General features: G+C 46.8%; 1 protein-coding gene and 1 non-coding gene across 2 annotated transcripts in view; one reads left to right on the top strand and one right to left on the bottom strand.

Annotated features, from left to right (window-relative positions):
* The window catches only part of creb3l3a (cAMP responsive element binding protein 3-like 3a), an 8093-nt gene extending 4305 nt beyond the window's left edge, over positions 1–3788 (bottom strand). The window contains exons 1-5 of the mRNA XM_056604709.1: positions 3678–3788; positions 3103–3219; positions 2697–2949; positions 1238–1374; positions 1–109 (exon numbers count right to left, since the gene is read on the bottom strand). The exon at positions 1–109 is cut by the window's left edge and continues 2 nt beyond it. Coding sequence (XP_056460684.1) covers positions 1–109; positions 1238–1374; positions 2697–2949; positions 3103–3219; positions 3678–3698 — 637 coding nt within the window. The 5' untranslated portion in view covers positions 3699–3788. The remainder of the gene's footprint in view (positions 110–1237; positions 1375–2696; positions 2950–3102; positions 3220–3677) is intronic.
* A 7982-nt stretch (positions 3789–11770) lies between these two features.
* On the top strand, positions 11771–11857 carry trnay-gua (transfer RNA tyrosine (anticodon GUA)). The gene is given in 2 exon segments: positions 11771–11807; positions 11822–11857. It is a non-coding gene; the product is annotated as a tRNA-Tyr (tRNA).
* Positions 11858–25000: the final 13143 nt, after the last annotated feature.

The following is a 25000-nucleotide window of genomic DNA, read 5'->3' as shown; positions in this document are numbered from 1 at the left end:
TGGTGAGAGGCAGCTGGCTGGGCAGGATGACTCCCTCCTTGACGAGGAGCTTCTTCTCGTCCTCGTTGAGCACCAGTTCCTGGATGGACTGTTGGGAGGGCGGCTGGGGCTGGAGGGGGGGGGGGACAATGGACCAGGGGAACACGTGTGAGGGATCCACGCTGGTTTAAAAGCCCCGCTGATGGAGCTGTCCACTTTTCAATGGCTTTTTGGATTTCTAAATGTTTTTCAGCATATAAAGTGGACTTAATTGTCCTTCTTTTACCACTCAAATCCCCTACTTATTATTTCTATCATTACCGTTCCTAAATCCTCGATAGATGGGTAAACTGTTTACGCTTGGCTCTCACTCTGGCCCTGATTTCATGCTCTTTTCATTATTTTACTCTGAATTTTTAATCACCCAGAAGGGCCGGCTAACCCGCCCGCAGGCCTAATGGAATAACATTACCCGCACGGTAATTATTATAAATAGTAATTATTCACAGAAGACGTTCTTCTTCACAGAAGATGCTCGACTTCATCAAAGTCTTTGAATGCTTTTTGAGTGACTGTGATAGAAACGTGACGCATTGCGAGCAGATATAGATGATTTCCACAGAAAACAACCGCTGTTCTGCCGTGGGAGGACAAGATATGGGAACGTGACGTTGTGGGCGGCGTAGCATAGGATCTAGCGTCCAGCTAGCGTCCAGCTGGCGTCTCACAGTGTACGTGAATCTGCAAGCAGCCTCGCACACGTCTGTCGACACTACAACCCCCTCCTTATCCCCTCACGATTCTGAAGGTTAGTGGCTCCAGACAAACATTATGATTTGTTGACACATACACCCAGACACACACTCACACAAGCGCACACGCACACACACAAAAAACACAACACACGCACACACACACACGCACGCACGCACACACACACGAACACACATACAAAAAGAAAACACAGGCCACACACACACACACAAATGTACACACACACAAATACACACACACGCACGCACACGCACACAAACACACATACAAAATTTAAAACACAGGCACACACACACACAAATGTACACACACATACACACATACGAACACACACACATAAGAACACATGCACAAAAACACACACACAGACACAATAAACACAACACACGCACGCACACACACACACAAACACACATACAAAAAAGAAAACACACACACACACACACACACACACACACGCACACACACACACACAGGTACGCACTGGCTCCTGGGTTCCGGAGAGCAGCAGGTCTTTGACAGTGAGCGGGAAGGTGGGGGCCGGCGGGGGGCACGGCTGTAAGGCCCCTGGGTAGGCCGTCCTGCCCATCCCTCCAGGTGCGAGGTCAGCCTCCCAGCCGTCTGTACGCCCGCAGAAAGATAAACAGGTAAACACAGGGCCCCCCCCTGCTCCTCCTCCGGTCTCCCTCCTACCTGTTGGTTTTGATTAAATCTAGCGGCGACGTTGGTTTACAGGGCAAAAGGTTGTCTGGTTATCATTGCAGGATATAAATACGTTATAGTTTCCCTTTCTGAATCCTATCTGTGAATCCTTTGCTGAAAGGGGCGGCTTGCTTGTCACATAAAATCGCACAAAATGAAATTGGATCAGTCACTATTGTAGACAAGCTATATCCCATTTCATCTCACATTATCCTACCTTAGCGTCCCTGCCTGCTTTCTGGTTATACGGATCGTGCTCACTTGTGCTGACTTAAAGACAAAGGCTTCCTGGAAACCCTGGATGTTGACGCGAGTTTGTTTTGTGTGTGTGTTTATCAAAGTGTGTGTTTGCGCACGCATGTGTCTGTGTATGCATGCGTGTGTGTGTTTAGATGTCTGTGGCTTTGTGTGTGTGTCTGTCAGTTTTTTATACTTGTGCGACTATTGGACTGTGTGCATCCATGTGTTTGCGTGTTGATAAATGTGTGTGTGTGTGTGTGTGTGTGTGTGTGTGTGTGTGTGTGTGTGTGTGTGTGTGTGTGTGTGTGTGTGTGTGTGTGTGTGTGTGTGTGTGTATGTGTGTATGCATGTGTGTTTTTGTTTATGCCTGCGTTTGTATGTTCATATGTGTGTGTGTGTGTGTGTATCCGTGTGGGCTTTTTGGGCATACATCGGTTGGCGTGTTGATGTCTGTGTGTTGTGATCTTGATGTCTATGCACGTGTGTCTGAGTGTGTATCTGTGCATGTGTGTATGTGTGTCGATGCATGAGTGTGTGTGTGTCGGTGCATGTATGTGTGGATCAGTGCACGTCGTGTGTGTCTGTGTGTGTCAGTGCACGTATGTGTGTCTGTCTGTACATGTATGTGGGTCACTGCATGCGTGTGTGTGTCGGTGCATGTGTATGTGTGTCTGTACATGTATGTACATGTGTGTGTGTGTGTGTCGATGCATGTGTATGTGTGTCTGTTCATGTGTGTCTGTCTGTACATGTGTGTGTGTCTGTGCATGTGTGTGTGTGTGTCCGTGCATGTGTGTGTGTGTGTCGGTGCATCTGTGTGTGTGTGTGTCGGTGCATTTGTACGTGTGTCTGTACATGTGTGTCTCTCTGTACATGTGTGTGTATCTGTGCATGTGTGTGTGTGTGTCGGTGCATGTGTGTGTGTGTGTGTCGGTGCATGTGTGTGCGTGTCTATCGTCGTGCGTGTGGATCCCCTGGCCGTGTGCGCGGGGGGGACCTACTGAGGTCCATGGAGTAGGGGTTTGTGGGGGCCGGCTGCACCGCCCTGCTGCTGCACTGCGCCGTCACGGGGGGGGGGCTCCCCGGCCGCGGGGGGCTGTCCATCTGGTCCGACAGGGGGTCCTCGCTGATGCCGCTGTCGCTCGGGGAGGGCGACCAGAGCGGCGAGCCCGAGGCAGAGTCGCTCCCGCTCAGGAGGGCGCTCAGGAAGTCGTTGTCTGCCGCGCCCGCCGCCGCCGCCGCCGCCTGCAACATCTGCCGGGAGCGAAGGGAGAACCGAACAGCTGTTAGTCTGCGCCGCACGCCTGGAGAGCCCGCAACGGGGGGGAGCTGTGTGTGTGTGACCGCCGTCAGGGACGGGGGGGGGGGGGGGGGGAGGCGTGCGCAGCGTGTGTCCAACCAACGCACGTTGGGGTCCTGGGTCAGCCAGGCGAACTGGTTGCCGTGGTTTCCCGCTTCCTCGTGGCGCAGGATGCCCTCGTTCTGATCAAACAGCCAGTCGAGCCACTCCACCCCGTCGGCGCCCTGAGAGGACGGGACGGCGTTTAGAGACACAGCGCTCCGTCTGCCTAGCCCACCTCGGCAGGGAGATAACACAGAGGAGAGGCTCGTAAAAGGCCCTCCCTCCGTACCTTCTGTGCTCGCCACTATCTGCTCTCTCTGGACTACTTGTACCCAAACTCAGAATACCAGTGTCAAGTATATTGGTGTTTTAACAGTTAACATTTTTACACTATTTTCATTAATGTATTAAATATTATTAAATATCCGAGTATTAAATATCCGTAAGGCAGAACCAACAGGGTCAGAAATAAGATTTATAGAATGTGTTGCCTTTCCGCTCACCGAATAGAAACACACTAACTGTACTTACTAACACACGATGAGAAGATAATAATAATAATAATAATAATAATAATAATAATAATAATAATAATAATAATAAACAACACAATATGGCAAAGAAACTCAGACGTGTTTACCTGGTCTGAACGGTGGGACATGTTGTCACTCCTTGGCTGGTCGACGAGAGATCCCCAAACAGAGGGAACATTTGTCCCAGACCACAGGACACCTCGCTATACTGTAATGCTCATCCTGGGTGTCGGGTCCAAAGTTGAAACTCCAACACAGCACACCCTGACCAGCTGCTACAGCTGCCTCCCCATTGGCTGCAGGGCGAGATAGCGTTTGAGTGGCAGGTCGAGAGCGAGGGAGCACAGAGAAAGTTTGTTCATCGGTAGAGGGAGAATGATCGTGGTGGTTAGGATGCATTGGGAGTATTGGGAAAGAGAAGAATTTTGTGCTTTCCTTTTACAGATCGATTATTGATTTGTGGAAAGATATCAGTGTAGCATCGATGTCTATAACACTTTTGTTGAACAGCAATGGAGTTACAATTGGTTCATGTTTTAAATTTAAGATACACTTCTGAACTTTCTCGGTTTCCAAGATTGGTCAAGATGGAGAGATCCATCTTAATCATACAAGTCTCGGGGTTAAAGTATTCACATCCATCAATGTCAGCCGAGGCATGGACAAAATAAACCACGACACTCATCACTGTTTTCATTGTGTAAATAGTGGACCAGAATGAAAGGATGCATTGAGAAATATTCCCAGGATGGAGTTACAAAGTGTTAAATTACAAAATGCGAGGATTTTATGTTTCTTTTTGGCGATCCCTCCTTCGATCAGAGGTTATTTTTCACAGAGATGCAAAAGGTATCCCCACTACAACCAGTTGGGAACATTCAATGCCGATGTAAGGCTTTCATAAGAGGGCCATTGGCTAAATAATTTTTGTGTTACCTCAATCGGTGATCGACAGATTTAATATGACATTTATTTATATGAAAATCTTTGAGATTATCACTTTAAGCCTTTACTGAAATGTTGGAATACATTTGAATGATTGCTCCCTCAACCATGGAATCATTTTTGAAGGCAACTCTCACATGGCTTATTGTTTATTTGTGTTTGTCATCACATTGCAAAAGCTCACAGCTTAAAAGATTTGCAATTTTAGAAGAAATCTTTTAAACTAGAAATCCACGAGAACATACCATGGTGATGGGCTGTTGTATTTGGCACTTTCAAACCATTATCCAAACTGTCAAGACTGACCTTATACAACATTCAACAAATAAGTTGGCAGCCCAGCCAGGTTTTTATCAAGGTTTGATTAATCCACAAATTATGACTGTTGCCGACTGTAAAAGATACCAAAAATGTTGGTAATCTCAAAATTGTTGGTATACAAAAGACAGCCACGGAAGCATCTTAGAATACAAAGGAGGATTACAGTGATTACAAAAGGGTTCTTTCAAAATGTAAAAAAAAACTATTCTGACTCATGAAAAGAAAATATTGACAATCATATAATATTATTATTTACAAACTTTTTTATTCTTCCTAAAAACAAGGCAAGGTGCATGATAATGATGCGATAACAGATCCGATGTTTATCTGATTTACCTACAATAATAAACCATACAGATAGATTTCATATTGATGACTCAGTCCTGTTGACCTCACCTTGTGATAACGCTGATTGACTCTGCGGTCACAAGGTTTTCTCTTTCCCAACACACCAGCACCAGCTTAGGCTGTTCTTATCAGCCGTTTCCTTTCTTTGCTTGTTATGGGTGTTGCACTAGAAGCGGTCCTTTACTCTGTCTCTCTGTTTAACAAACCAATGAAGTGGCTTTCAGTCCGAGGGGAATCCTCTTCTGGTCGTTCCAAGGTCTAGACTGATAATGTGGGAGACTCCAGGAGGATCTGCCCTGACAAGCATATACCATGGACCTATAAAGAAAGGCTAATACTCAGGGCTAAGTCAACGCCATCTTTAAAATCGCCCTCAAAGCAAACCAAGCCACCATTATACACTTAAACCTCATTCCTCATTCCATTTTTATTTTACATTTTTAGGCCTAATTGTATTTAATAAATGTAGGAATAGGGGTCAGGACAGAAAACAGTCTTCAATGGACAACGCCTTGCTATTCTAACTTAAAACCACCTAACTTTAACCCTGGTTACAAGCCAATGAGCAGCTGAGCACTGTTCTGGAAAGTGTTCAGTTTCTGAAGCTTAATTGTTTCTTTATTGGCACGAATATGAAAGGCCCGGGGAATATAAATAGAACCCATTGTTTCATGCTGTTTAGATTGTCCATCCTTAAGACTGAGGAAACCTTGCTATTCATTCTCTACTATCTACCTTCACCCTTTCAGCTTTTGTTGAAACATGAAAGCCTTAATTAATTTGCCCTTACTTTCCTTTTTGCAGATACATTGAAGCAATTTCATTCTGTTTTTGTTTCTACAATTCAAGAATGAATATGGAAGTATAGCTTTTTAAATAACTTACTATCAAACGACATGGCTCCAAAACCAAAACCATATTTATTTTCTAACTTACTTTCTAACATTTTGCAATGCTCAAAATGTACGTGGGCATATTTGTCAAGAAAACAGAACGTTAGGCCAAGCCCGTCACCTTCTCTCGGGGGCAGTTGATCACATGCCAATGCATACAGATTCATGGTTACATTATAAACCGTCCGTTTCTTTCCCCTTGAAGTGTCAATTCAAGGGGAAAATATTTTAGCATTCAGGGAATTAGCAAAGTAGGCCTAAATCAATGATAATGTTTTCATCAACTACATCACATCCAAATATGCTTGCAGCTCGGCTGAGGCTCCCTCGTTAGTTACCACATGCAACGGCATTCTGTATGGTGATGACCAGCGCCAGCATCACTTAAACCTCGACACCCATCTGCGACTCTTCATTCAGCCCCCGCTCACGTTGCACAATTAGCCTCAGAAAATCCCCCCTTCTGGCCGTTTGAAAAGCCTGCGTGTGCTTGGCGTTTGGCGACAGCACAAGGGAACGCGCTCGTGTCTCTCCATCCATTCCCTATTCTAACAAGTGTCCTTAATTTAACTTCCAGAGCACAGTGGAGGTATAACAAGCATGCATAATGTATCTGAGGTGGAGGCGGTTCGAGTCTCGGGTCTGTGGGGCTGCATGTCGCCGGACCTAGCGCTATTATTTCCCCATTTGAATGATACACTCTACCCTCGTTTCATTTTCCATAAATTAAAAAATGGGGTCAGACCGCGCCGTGTCAGAACGGGCCCGACCGTAGCTTCTAGAACGATAATGTAGATCTAAATGTCAATTATACACACCCTAAATGTCAGTATAAAATTAACTACTCGCCAGCTGTAAGCCTCCTAACGTGACGTGATAATTACGAAATGCTGCTAAATGGTTTTGCACCCGTTGGGAATGCCACATCCTGTAAATACACTCAATCTTGCAGAGACTATCTCATAGATTAAAGTATGTCCATCATGGCACATTGTGGAGAGATAAGGTTATGGATAGGTTAATAGGCAGTATGCGGCTTGACAATAACACCACTACCCCAGCATATTGTCCTGATGCACACATATCTATTTATATCACGAGCACACACACACACACACACACACACACACACACACACACACACACACACACACACACACACACACACACACACACACACACACACACACACACACACACACACACACACACACACACACACACAAGATAATGAGACCATGCATCCTCTTCTATGCGTTCACTTCGCATCTGAACAAATAAAATATATGCATTGCATATTTATACCTTGATGTAGGCTACCGAATGCCCCACTAAATAGGCCTACATTAAAAAATACATGTATTATTTTGATAGAATCAAATGGCTGTGCTATATTATTTTGATTAGCCTACTGCCCGGACATACTGTTACCGCAGGTTATGGCAAGAAACCAAAGCAGAGAACAGAGTACTGTTTCCACCTAAAGGTCATATTGTGCAGGTGCATCTTGCCACCGAGTCAATATGTTTAGGAGAACGTCATGAAAGTAAAAGCACACACATTAACACATTGTAATTTCCCCCTGGCTAAATGTATTCTGATAATATGATGGAAATCATATTGTGTTTTAGTAATACAATTGTGAGGTTGGTTGTCTCAATGTATTCCTTTTTTTCTTGAATGGAAGGAAAAAAAACAAAACACCTAACCTAGTAGGCATACACATCCTAGAGTACAGTAGGGAGGTATTATGCAGATGTGGGATTTAAAATTAAGTAATTAATATCATACTAATGCATCAAGTGTTAAAGCCTTCCTTTGTTTAGAGTGTGTTAATGTTGATAGTTGGCAATTTGTTCAAATTGATGATGGGACTTAGCTTCTCAAATGACTCATTGAAAACTAAATGCTCCCATTTTTTAAGAAGCCAACAAATTTTATATTTCCATGCTAATGAACGACTGTGTGCTGGTCTCTTTGGAGCCAACAAGGAATTCTAACCAAGAAGGACGTCAATCGGCAGATGTTGCAGTTGCATATCGCATTGTGGTGTTCCTCCACTGGCCAGAGAAACTCACAAAGAGGTGACCCTGGAGACTTTTAACTTTGAATGTCCGTTGGCAAGATACTTACCAACCAAATAACAATGACCCACTCCAAGATTAGCTTGATTCTCCTGAATGAACAATATCATTGATCAAAGGTAAAACATGATTTATTCTGCCTTCCTAAATTTCTTATTCACATGTTTGTAACCAATTCCTTGAGACAATGTCAATGACAATGAAGGCCCAAAATCTTTGTTTAAATCCTATTCTATGTTAATAATGTTTACATACTTCCAGTTTCCAGGATGAGCGGATATTTGGACTCCGAGGCGTCTCCCTAACCTGGCTGATCAATGGCTTCCCCCTGATCATCTGTAAACAGAGCTGAATGACCAGGCTGTGAGGGGAGGGCGACGTTCCCTTCTTCCTGATGGGCAGAAAAGGTTTTGGTTTTAAAGTTGGGGTCTGGAGTCTGAGGAAGGAACGGGTGAAGCGCACATAGAACCACATCTCTGCTCGCTAGCTCTGATCACATCTCATTAGCCTATGAAGCCGTCCGTCCGTAAGTGTGTCTCAAGTGTGATATGCCTTCGTCACATCACACCCTCATTCTCTCAAGCAACACCTCACAGTCGAGTGCGCACGCTTTGCGTGCAACGGTGCATTTGGTGCCAGGGGACACCTTCGACTCTCTCTGCTTATAAACCCACAAAGGACGGCGATTTGGTAGTGCCCCCCCCACCGCACCACCACAAACACTTAAGTAGCTCTGTCAGGGATCACTCCGGTCATTGATTAAACCATTTATTGCATACAAAGGTCACACAGTTTGATTTGGCGGTATGGTAGCCACTTTATTGTGGTGCTCTCTACTGTAGGATTCAAAGCATGACTCAGACACAGAATACCAACAGCATACCCACATCTGACAAAAGGGAGCACTATACAATCCCCCATGAGTAACATTAGACCTCTCGACCCACTGTGGAGGATACACTCAATACAGAGCGGAACCAAAGCAAGGTCGAGGCGGGGGTGGTGGTGGGGAAGCAGAGAAGCGTGTTTGAGATGGAAGGTCTTAAAGCGACCGCCTATCGGTGTACGTGCGTTTGAATGGAACGCCTTAATCGTTGTGTGATGAGTGTCCCGCCAGAACTATAGCTCCAACCACAATGTTGACGATTTTTTATTTTTAAAAGCACATTCTCAGAGGGCTTCACAGGACCCCATCCCAAAATAGTTTGAGGACCTCCCATAACCCCACAACCTTCCAATAGTTAAGGACCAACTAACCATATGAGGAGGCAAGAGAAAACTAATATATTTTTAGCAGAGGTGCTAAAATAGTCCAATGGTGTTTAAAGAGAAAAATACAAATATTCCTCAGTGCTAGTTAGTGTCATTCTGTGTCGATCTTTCCAGAATGATGAATTTGTATCGTCTTCTCAGCCTCCAGATATCAGACATGTAGCTGTAACAGTGATGTTGGGCAGGAGTAGGCCTCCATAAAACCAGACATCCACTCAATTTGGGTTAGGATCTACTTTCCCTTCACCCTTCTAACCTTTGCATCTATTTCACATTAGCTCTTGACTGTGTCTGTGTGGTATATGACATTGAGCCATATGAGTAATCCGATGTAGAGGGTGATTAAGAGGTGGTTATCAAGGTTATCGAGACATGGGGACAGTTATTACACAACGCATTCCAAATGTAGGTGAGTCCGCGTGGAAACAGAAAACCAAAACCCATTAGAAACAAAGTGAAAGCGGTTCACAGCAACGAGCTGCATCATGGGATACGACTGTCTGGAAGCATGCTGTTTTGTAGACTCATTACCTTGAGTGAGAACATGGGGGGGAGGGGCCGTTGTTAACGACCGTGAGGTTAATTAAAAAGCAGGGGATCCCACGCAGTGAAGTGTAGAGGGGGGTCTTGAGGGCTTGTTGAAAAGACCCCAGGTCCAGAAGTCCGAAAAGAGCAGGTCGCAGACAGAAGGAAGCCCCGTCACGGTATTAAGCTGGCCTGCTGGGGGCACTTATAAGTTCATGTAAGGGTGCACTCACACTAGGCCATCATGCCGTTGCCATCTTCAGACCTAACCGTGCTCAAATCTGCCAGTGTGAGTGTGGCCAGTCTGGCCAGGCCACGCCAACTTGGCCACTTGGGAGAGGGCCGCCACGGTACAGATGCTAATGAGCCGACACGCGCACACGCACGGCTACGCAACCTGAGCTGGATGACGTATAGTCCATGCGACGACCATGGACATAATAATGGCGACGAGCCTTCTTTCCCATTAAACGGTAAACATTGCGTCAAGCGGCTCAACTGTTGGTTCACCTTGATTAATTTCAAATCTCTGCCTTGCGTAGGCCTACTCGAAAAAAACAGCAGCTCTCAGATAGAGCAGTGGGCTCTATCTGAAAAAAGAAAGAAAGAATTGACCAATCAGGTGAGGCTACCGTCATGACACTGCCCTCCTCTGATTGGTCGGGAGGGTGTCAGGAGGGTGCCAAGGGAAGCCACTCAGCCCTTGGCTTCACACCAATCAAATCAAAGCATCATTATCAACGTCACCGAAAAATCAATAACAAAACAAATAGCGCGAAATTAGCATGTTTGAATTGTTCTCATTTTTGAGTAGCCTACTTAGCAAGTGCAGTTATGGAAGGTGGAGATTTAGATTATTTACTTAATAATAATTTTACCAAACTACCACAACAGCAGCGAATCAAAATAAAATCCGATGGCAGGCCAACACCGAAGCTAAAACTGCGCGTGGAGAGAAAGCAAGGCTTCTTTCAGACGTTCAATGAAAAAAACTACACGAACGGAGTGGCTAGCTGGCACCCTCAGCGACTATTTTGCTGGCCGTGTCTTCTTTTTGACAAGGATTCGTGCTCCCTCAACAATCCCTGGGTCACTACAGGATTCGTGGACCTTACCAACTTGTCCCGGGCAATCGAGAGGCACGGTAAATCAAAAAGCCACATGTTATTTATCATATCAAATACTGTGATTGTGTGAGTCGTGTTACACGTGAACATGAAACTTGAAATAGCCGACAGCCGCGCTGTCGATTCTTTGACTACTAGCGGCTTGTGCATTTCGGTCGGGGAGGGGTTGCATTTAATAAAATGTATAATTTAATGAGATGTTTAGGAGTAGGCCGTGTGTGTGTGTGCGTGTGCGTGTGTGTGATCGCTATTCGCAATCAATTAGCAACCCATTAGCAACTTGGTACAGCCGTGTTGCCAGATTGGGCCAGATTTCCTGCCCAATCTGGCAACACTGCCGGAGTACAACACCTGCAGCGGCGTGCCTCGAATGGGAGGGAATGCTTTTTGGAGACGCCACCATGGGTAATCCCGACAAAGCTTTCTGTGACCTGCTGTTACAGGGAATGCAATTCGCATTTCCAACCCCATCCTGAAAAAAATGTTGACAATAACAAAAGGCTTGTTTCTGTGCAGCCGTCCCCCACTGCGTTATTGACCGGGGAACATCAATGCGCGCCCCCGCGGCGTGCGGCCGTCTCGCCACACTCATGCTGCTATCGAACTTCTCAGAAAGAAGTAGACCAGAATGAATTTGGTGTTTGTACTCGCAAGAATATCTCTGCCGTGTTCCCAAATGCCACCCCCTTCGATAGCTCAGTTGGTAGAGCGGAGGACTGTAGTGGCTAATGCTGAAATCCTTAGGTCGCTGGTTCAAATCCGGCTCGAAGGACTTTTCCGTCCTCAAACGACCTGCACAGCCACAATGAGGTACTTCATGTAATTGATTGTACTATGTGACTTTTGGTCTAACTAATTTAGCTTTCACGATAATGTCGGTTGAATTTATTTACATTAATTTATGGAGGACGGCGTTTATGTAGGTGGGCGGTGCTAACCGCTGCCTGAATCGGAAGCCAGCTGCGCGCATGTCCGCAACACACAGGCCGACCCTATCAAACGTACTGCTATAACTTTGATGCTGCACTTTATAAAGTAGGCTACACAATGGTAGAGGGGTGGAAATACAAACCGTTTTTAATTAACATTATCATTATAATACGCACATGCATGGGAAATGGAGGACCCGGACACAAAAACAATTAGTAAAATAATTACTCAGTCGATAGGCGTAGAGGATGGATGGCAAATCAAAGCTCGCTTGTTCTGTGTATAAAAAAATATCAATTCTCTCTCTGAAATCCGGTAGAGGGAGCAGTAGGCTTCTATATTGATCAATGCTCTTCCTGGCAACGCCACAGGCCTACAGAAGAGAAAAAGGAAGATGCTGTAAAAAGAGCTCTGCACTGGACGTAGATTCAGTGTCATAGAGGGCTATCTCCACCTTCCGATCTTCCTACATCAAAGACATGTGTTGGAAGTTTGCTATATCAAAAAAATAATAATCCTAGGTCTGCTTTAAAGCGTTAGTTTAAGGGAAAAGTAATCGCTGAAATTAAACATGTGTTTATCAGGCCTTTAGGCCTACACAGAATGTATGTGCAAAAAAAATAGGTGGTGTATTGATCGTAGGCCTACAGATTGTTTAGAGATCATAAAATATAATGCTTAAATAAACCCAACGTATCGTCGAATGGGCATCGTAATGATGGGCAAGGAATGACGTGCTGCCTGTTGACCTCTATCAGGTCTAAAATGAGATAGGCCTACTGTTTATGTTTGCGTTGTTTGAGTTAAATGTGAGTTCAAATGAAATGCGAATATTCCAATTAATCCTGCCGCCAATTATATATATCACCTTTTTATACTATCCTGCAGTTAGGCAACTGCCATTTCAATGACTTGCTTTATCGGCTTTTTTGTGCTGCAGTTTCGCCCAACGACCTGTGGGTGTCGCTCTAGAGCGGCGCATATCGCCCCTTCACGTGTTCACGCTGCCTCCATCTACACCCTCTTCCTCGTACTGCGTGTTGTGTGTCGGATAGAAAGTCAGCCTGGTTTCCAGCTGAGTGCTTGCTCTCCCACAGTGTGTGTGCGTGTGTGTGTGTTGTCATTATTATCCACTCTGCTCCCAGCTCAGAATGGCCAGATTCACTCAGACTGAAACCAGAAGGCAGCAGCATCCACAGCAGCATCAGCCAGCTCACTCCAGCCTGGTTTTTGCCGGACCGGGGGCACCACCGACCCAACAACCACTCTTCCTAATCCCACATCAGCACCAGTACCCTCCGATCACATTTCCGAAACCCATGAACGGGTCAGAATCCATTTCAATTCATCCGGAAAACGGCAACATGAAAGACCAAGATGCCATTAAGCTGTTTATCGGGCAGATCCCGCGGAACTTGGAGGAGAAAGACCTGAAACCTCTGTTTGAACAGTTTGGGAAAATCCACGAACTGACAGTGCTGAAGGACCGCTACACCGGCATGCACAAAGGTAACGTGTAGCTCCTCACAACAGTAGGCCTGCAGCCCTGTCGCCTACTCACACGTCATTAGGCTTCTGCCTCCAAAAGTGTTGTAATACTAAATCGATCTATGCACAAGTTGTCTTTCCATGTCACCGCTATGCTACTTTTATTCGAATTTATGGAGTGGTGGACTTCCAAAAACCTGTAACCGAAATATATTGAATGCATATTTTGTGTATTACGTAATTACATAACGTGTAGCCTGCTCACCGGTTGTGTAATTACCATCGCCGTGCGTTCCCCGTGCCTGCACTCATTGCCTGATATTCCATGCAGCCTATTCCCATGTTTTTTATTTAGGAAATTCTCAGATCCGAATTTCAAACACTGTTTCATTTTGGTTATCGTCTACATTTCCCCTTAAAAACAGTGCTTCAAACTACGAGGGATCCCAAACTATATGTCCGCGTATCGCCCGTTAGGTTGTGGCCGTTCGCTGTGTTTATTATGGCGCTCCGATAAGTGGGGCAGAGGCGCTCCGGAGATGCATTTTTAAAGACCCTCTCCTCTGCCAGTCCCATCCTTTTGCGGATCGAGAAGGGGCGGCATCATTAATTAATTCATATGCTTTCTTTAACATCACCCCCATGTGCAAAAGGGAACGAGCCGGTTGCGATTTTGAGTCGAGGAAATTAATCTCACGCCACGATATCTCCCAAGTAGTAGCGCGAGAGAGAACTCTCTCAAGATGACGGACGTCACCACAGCGCGAGCGATGATGGTGCTCCGTGCGTGGCGAAATGGCAGTGCTCGTGGGAAGGGGTTGTAGAGTGATGGACTCCCTCCCTCTATTCTGTTGCATTCTATTCCTATTCTATTCCCTAGCAGACCAACGTTGATTCGACCTTTATGTTCTAAAAACAGAGACCCCCCCCCCTTCATATGTGTTGTAGGCCTGCACGATCCTTCATAGCCTACGTCTACAGCATCGACTACAACCACTGCTGCTATTACTAGACTTATGCTCGCTAGTCAATTTCTCAAGTTTAGTGTTGACATTGTCTGAGGGGTGCGTTGATTGGGACTGTGTGAAAATTCCCAACATCCTATATCCTAAATTATGACCTATAGGCCTACAATAAAGTAAGCCATAGTAATAAGACATTCTACATTAAAATGTAATCCTCCTAACCCACTCTAGTCGGCGTGGGCTGACACCATTTCCTAACCAATAGGTTGGAATGAGCCTGATCTAGTTAGAAAGTAAGTCATGGGCAATAGGATACTCCCACGCTGGCCAATCAAATCCAGGAGAGATCACATCCCTCCTATCGTTCTTCTCCCACCCTGATATCCAAATCTGTGATGCTATGGAAGCAGGATACTCCTTGCATTCAGTTTCACGTGTAGTGCTGACAGTCATTGGTACAGCTTTAAGCCAGCTGAAAGAGAAGGTATTTTCTGAGGCTGAGCATCGCATATAGATTATCCTCCTCTTGTGGGTGAATTTGAAATACAATTAGTTTTAGAATAGTTCTTATTTGAATTGCTGGAAATCCCTAGTAACATTAAAAGGAGTCATGGTAATCATTGACCTCCACCATATACCAAATTTTACATAAACATTATGGCCACGTGATGAACATATAGCCTTGTCAGCTACTACTCTCATTAGCTGCCGATGCTGCGATGATACAGGGCTGCAGGCTATAAGTCAGTCCCTTGTTTACATTGGAGTGATATTTAGAAAGTACAAACCATCAATCCACATCATGCTAATGCATTTTTTGACACGGTGTGTAATCATAGTAGCACTTAGTTCATGGACAGAAACACGTTCCTCTCCAGTGTTGTGTCTATTTCCCAAAGGTTATCACATGAATAGACAACAACTCACTAGTCGTTGCAAGAATGAAAACCAGCATTTGGCTTCTCGTGGCCAAATTTTTCCAAACGGTGGCTCCAACATCAAGCAAGAACCAGCCAGAGCGACCGTAGCCACCGGTATGCAGTTTAGAATTAGGGAGGAAATTGCCTTTCAAAGTTTTGAGTAATTTCGCAAAAAGTGAACTTGTAGGATTAGGATTGCTGAGCTGTCTTTGAGTCTCACTGCATGTTTTCCTATGAGGGGAGTGTTCACTGCATAGTAATGGCTACTAAATCATCCAATGTGTGTACACTATGTGCACGCCTTCTTTTCAACACAGGGTACACTCAGTGGGAATAATAGTATTGTCATTAAATTGAGAGACCAATTTCCAACGTTCTGGTTCTTATGCATTGAATGTGTTTCGTATTAAACATACGCATGCATCGAAGTATAAATTACTTTGGTACTTCCTGATCCAGTTCACTTTGATATACAAACTTTAACCTCATTTTGTTAACCAAGAAGGTTGTGGTTGGGTTGGCCAAGTGTTTTATTGTTGACAGGCTGTAACTTCAAATGAAACCCATTTATAAACTGATTGCCTAGCTTGAATACAAATTCTTTCATTAAAGTTATTTAGTACTTGCCCTTGCTTTGGGCTATTAGTAAAATATGGAATTATTCATGCAACACGCATGAACTCTATTATATGAATTGAGAAATCCCCTATAGCTGCCTATCTTTGGGATCAGGCCATCAAAATGTGTACAAACACATTGAAAAGAGTACATGGAAAATAAAATAAAATATACATTTTATTAATGAACGGTAGTGATCATTGGCTATCGGTGTATATTGTTAATTTACAAAGTCAAGATTTCTCAGATAAAGACGCCTTGCTGCTTGATATATGCTTGCTTAATGATACAAAAAGGAACCCTTTGACTGCTTTTGCTTGTTAATCCAGATTGTTTGGGTTAAAGAGACTTTTGCTCAGCGCAGTAGCTTACTTAGCTTGTGTTATGACTTGAACTCCTATTGATGCACCTACAGTACAATAGACACATTTAAAAAATGACAATTTTTTACTATACATACATACACTCTACTCAAGATATGAGAGAGAACAGCCATGAATTTTCCTCAGTATTTTCTTTTTTGTTTCTTTTTTTATATGCCCCTAAATAATCCCAGAAGTTTTCGAGTAATACAAATTATTTAAAAAAGTGTCTGGAGCAAGTTCACTACGTCCCCCTCAAATTCTATTTAATTTCCTTATCAGTTATTCAAAAATATGTTGGGTTTAGCCAAATGTAGTTTATTATAATTGGATTAGTACTTAATGAGTCCTGCCTACGCATTTGCCTACAATTAATCAAGCAACCATTAGAAGCCAATCATTTTGAATGCTGCTATTTAGTCAATTATCTTGGTAAGAAAAAGACACTGTGAGCCTTGGAACCTTGATGTTGTCGTCGCGTGGAATCATTGTCCCCAGAGATCGGCACAGATCTTCGACATACTGCGTATGTGGCTTGACCGATGACATCCGAATAAGAACATACCTAAACAGTGACAAATCCGCGATAAGTCCAGTGTGTCCACAATCACCCCTGCGTTCCCTTTAATGCGTCCGTGCCGTGTTGCGTTTTGAGTTTTTTTTCATTTTGGTGTTTATCCCCCATTCTCTTTACTCTCATTTTTTTCCCTCTTGGTAATCCACAGGGGAAAACACGGAATTATTTTGTAAAGCGCGATAATAATGTGTGGCCATGATAACTTCACTCCTGAGGATTAGTAAGTGTGCATTGTGTGAAGCGGCCGTCTCCTGGGCTGACGCTGGCCTACCCCGACACCCCCCCCCCCCCCTTCAACAGTGGCTGCCTCTACCAATTAAAAACTGCGGCCTAGTCCGCTTCTTCACATGATTAATTCTGCCCACGCTGTCGATGGTCTGCCAATTATTGTCGTCCCAAATTGGTATTAGTAGGTAGAGGATTTCCTTATGTTGAATTCATCAGCAGGCTTTGAAAGCTGCTCCCGACGGCTCTAATGAGATTTCTCTTTTTTGCTTCTCTTACGTAAAACTCGGGGACATGTTTTGGTGCATTCGTGCACACGCTTAACGACATGCGGGACTTTGGTTTGAGCAAACAAACAAAAACCTAAATTCTAGGGGGCTGAAGGCTTCTGAAGGAGGGTGAAGCTGACCGCTTTGCTCTCAGACCTCCGATCTATAGCGGTCGGTGGGTCTCTCTGACCTGCTTGACCTGTACTTACACCGAGGTTCAATTTGGGAAATTGAGAGCTTGAGATGAGAGAGGGACGGAGCTAGCGGGAGAGAGAATTATGTTTTTGATCGTGATTCAGCACCCTGGGCACAATGGGCAAGGCAGACTGGCAAGAGCGAGCGTCGATGTGAGACTCTGATTGGCTTGCCGAATCAGTGTTGGGCTATCATTGTGTTAACGCATTTCTAAACGGACCTGCTGATATTGCTGTAGACCCCGGCCAAGCAGAAGCATATTAAATCACAGAATAATCGAATGAAATATTTATTCTGGCTTTTATTTTTTATTTTCCCTCCAGAGCCTCTCTGATGGATTAAGGCCCTCTGTGGGCTTTTCCGCACAATAAGCTCGCGCCGTAGAAGGATGGCTCAAATCGTGCATTATCAGTCATGTGCCAGAAGTACCCGCTTCCTGAGAGGTTGCTGTTGACTAAAACTAATCCCGTATTCCTTTGTTTTCCAAGGCATCTCAATACATCCATTTTGGTACGATAATGGCCTGTGTGTCCTGCATGGAGTGCGCCCGTAGGGAGAGAAACAAAGATCACACTGGATGCTGGAGGACAGGAACACTCGGCGAGAACAGATGGAGGCAAATTCACTTACCCACAATAAAGCCACTATTACACCAGCGCATGTATATGGCACCTATATAGGCTCCGTGATGACATTCCCGACCGCCCCCGGATTGGCAGAGCTCTGTCGTCTTCCTGCTTTTAGTCTCACAACAAAAAACGCCTTATGAAGTTTTTACCCAATATACTATTTTTTTTTTTTACACGGTGGAATATCAAGATTAAACAGAGTCCTTGCTTGGGAGAGCGGTCCATGCGCCTGCTGCGATGTCCCGGTGATTTCATTAGTCCAGGTTCAGGGTAGCCCCCGGTCGTCGGGCTGCTGGGAGCCACCGATCCAGAGCTGGCTAATGCAATAACGGAACGGCGTCGGCCGCGGACACTCTCAGATGTCTCTAAATCTTATAATAAGCAACAGGACTTTCTGCTCATAAAAGATGCAGTAGCTCAGCCGGTGCTGACAGGTGCTGGGGTTCTCCGCGTGGGGATTAACAAGGCGCTCTCTCCTTCCCTTGTTTTATCGTATCTTTTATTTTTTATTTTATCTTTTTTTTTGCGTCGGGTTCCCTCGGGGGGGATGAGCCTAGTGTGGAGGAGGTGTGGCCCTTGCATCTGTCCACCACCACCACCACCACCACCATCACTACCCCCATCACCACCACCACCACCATCACTACCACCACCACCATCACTACCACCACCACTACCACCTCCATCACTACCACCATCACTACCACCACCACCACCTCCACCACCATCACTACCACCACCCCCATCACTACCACCACCCCCATCACTACCACCACTCCCATCACTACCACCACTACCACCATCACTACCACCACCACCAGCATCACTACCACCACCACTACCACCATAACCACCACCACCAACAACATCACCACCACCACCACCAACAACATCACCATCACCATCACCATCACTACCACCACCATCACTACCACCATCACTACCACCACCACTACCACCATAACCACCACCACCACCACCACCACCACCACCACCATCACTACCACCACCATCACCACCATCACCATCACTACCACCACTATCACCATCACCACCACTACCACCATAACTCTGGTTTCACAGCATCACTTCCGTGGGTGTGATGGGCAGCGTGTCCACGCTTTGGTTTTCTTGTACATTAAATTCATCCCACTCACCTATCGCCTCGCGTTGTTTATAGCTCTCTTGTACACCGCTGTTATATTTTAATTAAGAAAAAAATATTTTGGCTTGTGCTTTTTGGGGAAATCAAATTAAATCCCACTTTGAAATGCTCTTCCTCCCATTAAAGAGCTGCGTATGCTCGCCGAAAGAGCTTTCCGTTGTGTTTTGCTGGGTTTTATGTATCACCATGGAGTCAGCCGAGGCACACCACTTTCTGGTTTATAGGCAAAGGTCAGTCAATGTAATGCGCTGAGTCTAAATAGAGAAACAGCCTACCCTGTTTGTGCTTTAGCAGAGTGGCCCAGCCTATCAGAGATGGATGCAAGGCTATAAAACCCAAAGAGAACAAACCTAATTGTATAAAGGAACAGAGTACACGGGAAGGTTACGTTACCGTGGCTTCACCGCTCAGGAGAAGGTAATGCCTTTTAATGTTTGGGAGGGAGGGAGAGGGAGGCAGGGGGGGGAGAGATAGAGGGAGGTAAAATAAGAAATTATGAGCAAAAGAGGAGAGTAGGGATTTCTAAGCCAATGTTTTTTTCCCAAACCCACTGTTTCCCAGTACAGTATATTTTAGTACAGCCTCATGACTGAGGCCCGTGCGTATTTGTTATTTGCCTCGTGTTGCTGCACTATAAATCTTTGCAATTGCAATCTTGGAAAAAAATGTGTCTTTGTGTGTGTGAATATGCATGTCAAGTATGTGTGTGTGTGTGTGTGTGTGTGCAGTGCACGTGCCAATGTGTGCGTCCACGCACGCATGTGAATGAGCAGCCCCGTGAATGCGCTGCACATCTGTGCTGTTGTTTTCTCCCTCTTTTTTTTTTTCCCGTCATTCCGCCTCCAATCAGACTGTGATGTGTCTGCGATGCTGCTGTCAATCCCGCCCTGTCAACGCAAGACAATGAAGGGGGAGCCGAGAGTGGCGTGCTGGCACAGGTGTACCCCAGCAGGACCGCACGGCCTCTGACAGACAGACAGGCAGGGCAGTCAGACAGACATACAGACTGATAGACAGACGGGCACGAAGACGCACAGGGAAGGGAACAATGGAGGGATGGATGGATGGATGGAGAGATGGATAAGTGGCAGTGGTGGAGGGGGTGGGGGTGGCGGTGGGGTGGGGGTTGGCGGTGGGGGGAAAGATGAAGTGTTTGTCAAGAGACCGAGAAACAAATGGCGGCTTTTTTCCCGCGGCGGCTGCGGCGGGGAGTGGGGAGTGATGGCTTAGTGGTAGCGGACACGCAGGAATTCCTCTGACAGGTTGAGAGCCGCCTGGGCACCTTGGGGTGCTGGAGGGGAGGTAGGGGGTGAAAAACAAAGCAATTTAATGTGCGGGGGGGGGGGAGGGATGGGGCGGCTGAGGCCAAGTTTGGCAGATTTAAAATGTAATCACCGGTGCTGATGCAACCAGAGAGCCCTGGTAGTAACCGCGGTAACGCCACATCCATGCTGCAGCGAGGAGGATAGTGTTACGACCGATTCATGCAAGGAATACTTGCAGTGTATGCGTTGAATAACATGTAGAAAATGTACCAATAACCAACCGGTCACATTGTAGTAGTTGCTCCAGTGTTACCGCCGGGGGTAAAAAAAATAGATTCTACCTTTTTGTTTGCATAAAAAAAAGATTGTAGTCGCATGGCGAGGATTGAAGGTTATTTATGCTAGTATTACTATTGACAGATACACAACAATCCAACATGATTTTATTCATGGCTTACACCGCAATGCGTATCACATATTTCCCCGCCTGAGTAAACAGCGTTGTTCTCCACAATACTTTGGGTACGTCATGTCCTAAATAACAGATGAATATTTAACCCTCCCGCTGCCGGATGCGAACAGACATGGGAGCGGAGGCTGTTTAGGGGGTCTGCGAGGGGATGTGTGGAGAGATGCGTGCTGCTCAGCACTGTTATAAATAGACATTCCGTGGTATTTCCGAAAATAGGTTAAGCTGCCATCGTGGCGCTGCTGGCATGACATCACTGATTGCCTGCCAGACCCCCCCCCCCCCCATCCCCAACCCTCCCTCCCACCCTCCCATCTCAGAGACGGCTCTCACAGTGAGCATAAAGGAGGAGGAGGGATTCACGGGTGTGCTGGTGGAGGAGGAGGTGGTGATGCTGGTGGAGGAGGGAAGGCGTTTCTCTCTCACCCTCCTCCTCCTCCTCCCCTCTGCTCCTTCCACCGTCCAGCACCTAGGAGGGGGAGGACGAGGAGGGGGAGGACGAGGAGGGGGAGGACGAGGAGGAGGAGGGGGAGGAGGAGGAGGAGGGGGAGGAGGAGGACGAGGGGGAGGACGAGGAGGGGGAGGAGGAGGTGGAAGAAGGGCTGGAGGGCTATGTCACTACTGGTCTGTCACACGATGCACAGAGACTTTGTCCCTGGACACATCGTATCCATAGCTTGAGTTGGAAGCAACTAGAAAAATGGCAAAGATGTATTCAAGATGTGTCTCTACTGATACATAGGATTTATTTGGATGCATATAATACATTATCTCTCTCTCGCTCTCTCTCGCTCTCGCTCTCTCCCCATTCTCGCTCTCTCTCTCTCCATTCTCGCTCTCTCTCTCTCAGTATAAAGAGTGATGCAATTAACCCTCTGGCTCCTGCTCGTTAGCACCAGCACCTGTGTTAATTATGACTCGCCGCGGCTCCATGACGACGCGATGTGATTGATGTGAATAATGCGTGTGGACAAGGACACCACGCGGGACGACGTGTTGATTCTCCTCCTCCCCGCGGCCTGTTCTCCGCGGTCAGAGAACGGAGCAGTCAACCATTTTATCCGTTTTCCCGGACGGGTTTTCCCTCAAAGTCCATCATGAGATACGAGAGGTGCGTTCCCGGCGTTCCCGGCGTGCCCGGCCCGCGGTCATCCCTCACCAAGGCGCCGCGAGAATCAAGGGCACCCCACGGTGGCGATGGGTGCCGTTTGTTTTATCCCTCCATTCTCCTTCTTCCTCGTGTCCATTTTAATCACCCCACCCAGACATCCCCTCCCCAGACTCCACCCAGCCCCCCACCAAAGCCCCTCCCAAGGCCCCCCTACCAGAGCCCTTTGAAGCGCCATCTTGAAAGGCATCTTTCAATTTGTAAAATCAAAGTGTCACAAAGACCAGACCTGCTCCTCAGTAGCCAGCCGGTAAAGCCATCTGCCGATATTTCTGTACAATCCGGGCTTTGCTGTGATCAGTTTATCTTTCTCGGGTTTGGGGGTTTAAATGCCATCGAGTTTTTAGAGGCAGGGCAAATAGCTCTTGTAAACGTCCCGTCTATAATATGGCACATTGACGTATTAAGGTGTTGCATTAATGGGAATTGTTTATCTGTTCGACTGGGCCGGGGGAAACTGATGATTACGGCGGGCGGTTTTAGCGAATGAATGTCAGGGAGGCAGTTTGCTGACCTTGACGAGGCTCTCATAGAAAACTTTCCATTGATTTTAATGTAAATCGGGGGGGGGGGGGGGGGGAGAGAGAGAGGGAGGGAGAGAGGGAGAGAGAGAGAGAGAGAGAGAGGGAGAGAGAGAGAGAGAGGGAGAGAGTTCAATGTAGGTACTTGGCAGTTTAACTCGCGTTTCCCCTCCCAGAAGTAACACCGCGCAGGGGAGAGAGAGCATTGCGATGCCCTACACATTATTTACTGTGCTCTGGAACCCCATCCATTAACTGTGTCAATTAGCCGGCTCATCTGGGATGCAGGCCACCAGTCGTATTTATAGAGCTGGCCCTGGCTTTAACGGGCGGAGCGCGGACGGAGGCGGCCGGACGGCACACATAAGCCAGGGCTTAGTTTATAGGCTGCAATACAGTAAGGGGTGCCAAGGTCCTGCTGCCTGAGTATTAGCCAGAGCCGCGTGTTTAACGAGCTCGGGGCCGGACGCCGAGGCGGATTGGGCGGAAATCTTGTCACCTTGGCCGCGGAAGTGAACCGCCGTCGCCGCGCCGCGTCGCGTCGGAAAACTTTAGGAAAGTTTTAAGAAGCGGCCACCGGGATTTATTAGGGATAAATATTCAACGTCGGTATTACGCTTGTCCGGCGCATGTCTACCGCCGGAGGGGTGTGTGTGTGTGTGTGTGTGTGTGTGTGTGTGTGTGTGTGTGTGTGTGTGTGTGTGTGTGTGTGTGTGTGTGTGTGTGTGTGTGTGTGTGTGTGTGTGTGTGTGTGTGTGTGTGTGTGTGTGTGTGTGTGTGTGTGTGTGTGCTGTTCATATGTTGGTGAACGCCGCCCCCCCTCCTGAGAGAGCTAACCTCATAGCATCACAATGAGTGGTGAGTGTAAATATGTCAATGTCTATTTCCTGGCTTTGACGCAATGGCTTTGTTGGCCTCGGTATTGATCCTGGAGCCTGCACCTCGGCCTTTCGCGGAGAATTTATAGTGTTTGTGACACGTTTTGTGTTTCTTCACTGCAGGGCACGGGTGTCACCGACGTGTGTGTGTGTGTGTGTGTGTGTGTGTGTGTGTGTGTGTGTGTGTGTGTGTGTGTGTGTGTGTGTGTGTGTGTGTGTGTGTGTGTGTGTGTGTGTGTGTGTGTGTGTGTGTGTGTGTGTGTGTGTGTGTACGGTCATGCCACCTGCACATGCGCCCACATCCACATGCATGTGATCCACGTGCACACACACTTATGGACACACGTGTGTATGTGCGTGCCCGTATTGTGTGCACGTTCTCCTCTGGGGGAGAGCTCTCTATGGATCTGTTGGGGGGGGGGGGGGGGCTTCTCGGGTCTATGTGAGTGAACAGCAACAAATCAATGGTTAAGGTCTCCTGCTCAGGGGTCAGCTAGGATACCGGGGGAGCTCCAGGGACAACGTCCCCCCCCCCCCCCCCCGTCGTCGTCGTCTTGATGGACGTCGTTGGGCTCAGAGCTCTGCGACGCCCCCCCCTCTTGTTTCCCGGCTTTATCTCAAGGTGATGGGGAGGGGAGGGGCCAACGGAGGCGAGGGAAGAACCAAGGGTGTTGATCGGAGCTGGAGGTGCATGAAGCCGCGATGAGGGGATACCGTGATTGATGAAGAAAGAGTGAGTGAGTGATTGAGTGAGTGAGTGAGTGAGAGAGAGGAGTGTGCGATGGCCCAAGGGTTCCGGAGACGGAGAGTGGCTGGCTTTAAGGTGCCGGCTGCCTGACTTAATTAAAGTTTACAGCAGGTCATGTCAGGCTGCTGCTGCTGCTGCCTATATTGCGGGCCTCATTATATGCCCGTGACGCCCGGGGAGAGCGCGACACCTTGGGAAGCACCCGGGGGGTATAGGCGCCGTCTGAGACCCGCCGCGCATTAGAAGTAAAGTAGTGAAGACCCTGGGAGCCCCTCCCCTCTTCTGGAGAGGGTTGAGTATCTGAGGGATCCAGGTATCTCTTTTTCTTTTTTCCAGCGGAGTCGTGGTTGGGGGGGGCGTGATTAAGCGATGCAAGAGGTGCTCTGAGACCGGCCTGATTACCCCCTCACGGTCAATCTGTTGCCACCGAGCCTGCTGTCTCCTCTGCCGCCAATGACTCAGGTCATAATCACATTGTATCAGAGCCCATGATTGTATTTCTGCTCCCGACCCCGCTTGTCTC

The sequence above is a fragment of the Gadus chalcogrammus genome, chromosome 12 (genome assembly GCF_026213295.1).
Source record: "Gadus chalcogrammus isolate NIFS_2021 chromosome 12, NIFS_Gcha_1.0, whole genome shotgun sequence".
In the NCBI taxonomy this organism is placed as follows: domain Eukaryota; kingdom Metazoa; phylum Chordata; class Actinopteri; order Gadiformes; family Gadidae; genus Gadus; species Gadus chalcogrammus.
This window is presented reverse-complemented; position numbering and strand designations above follow the sequence as displayed.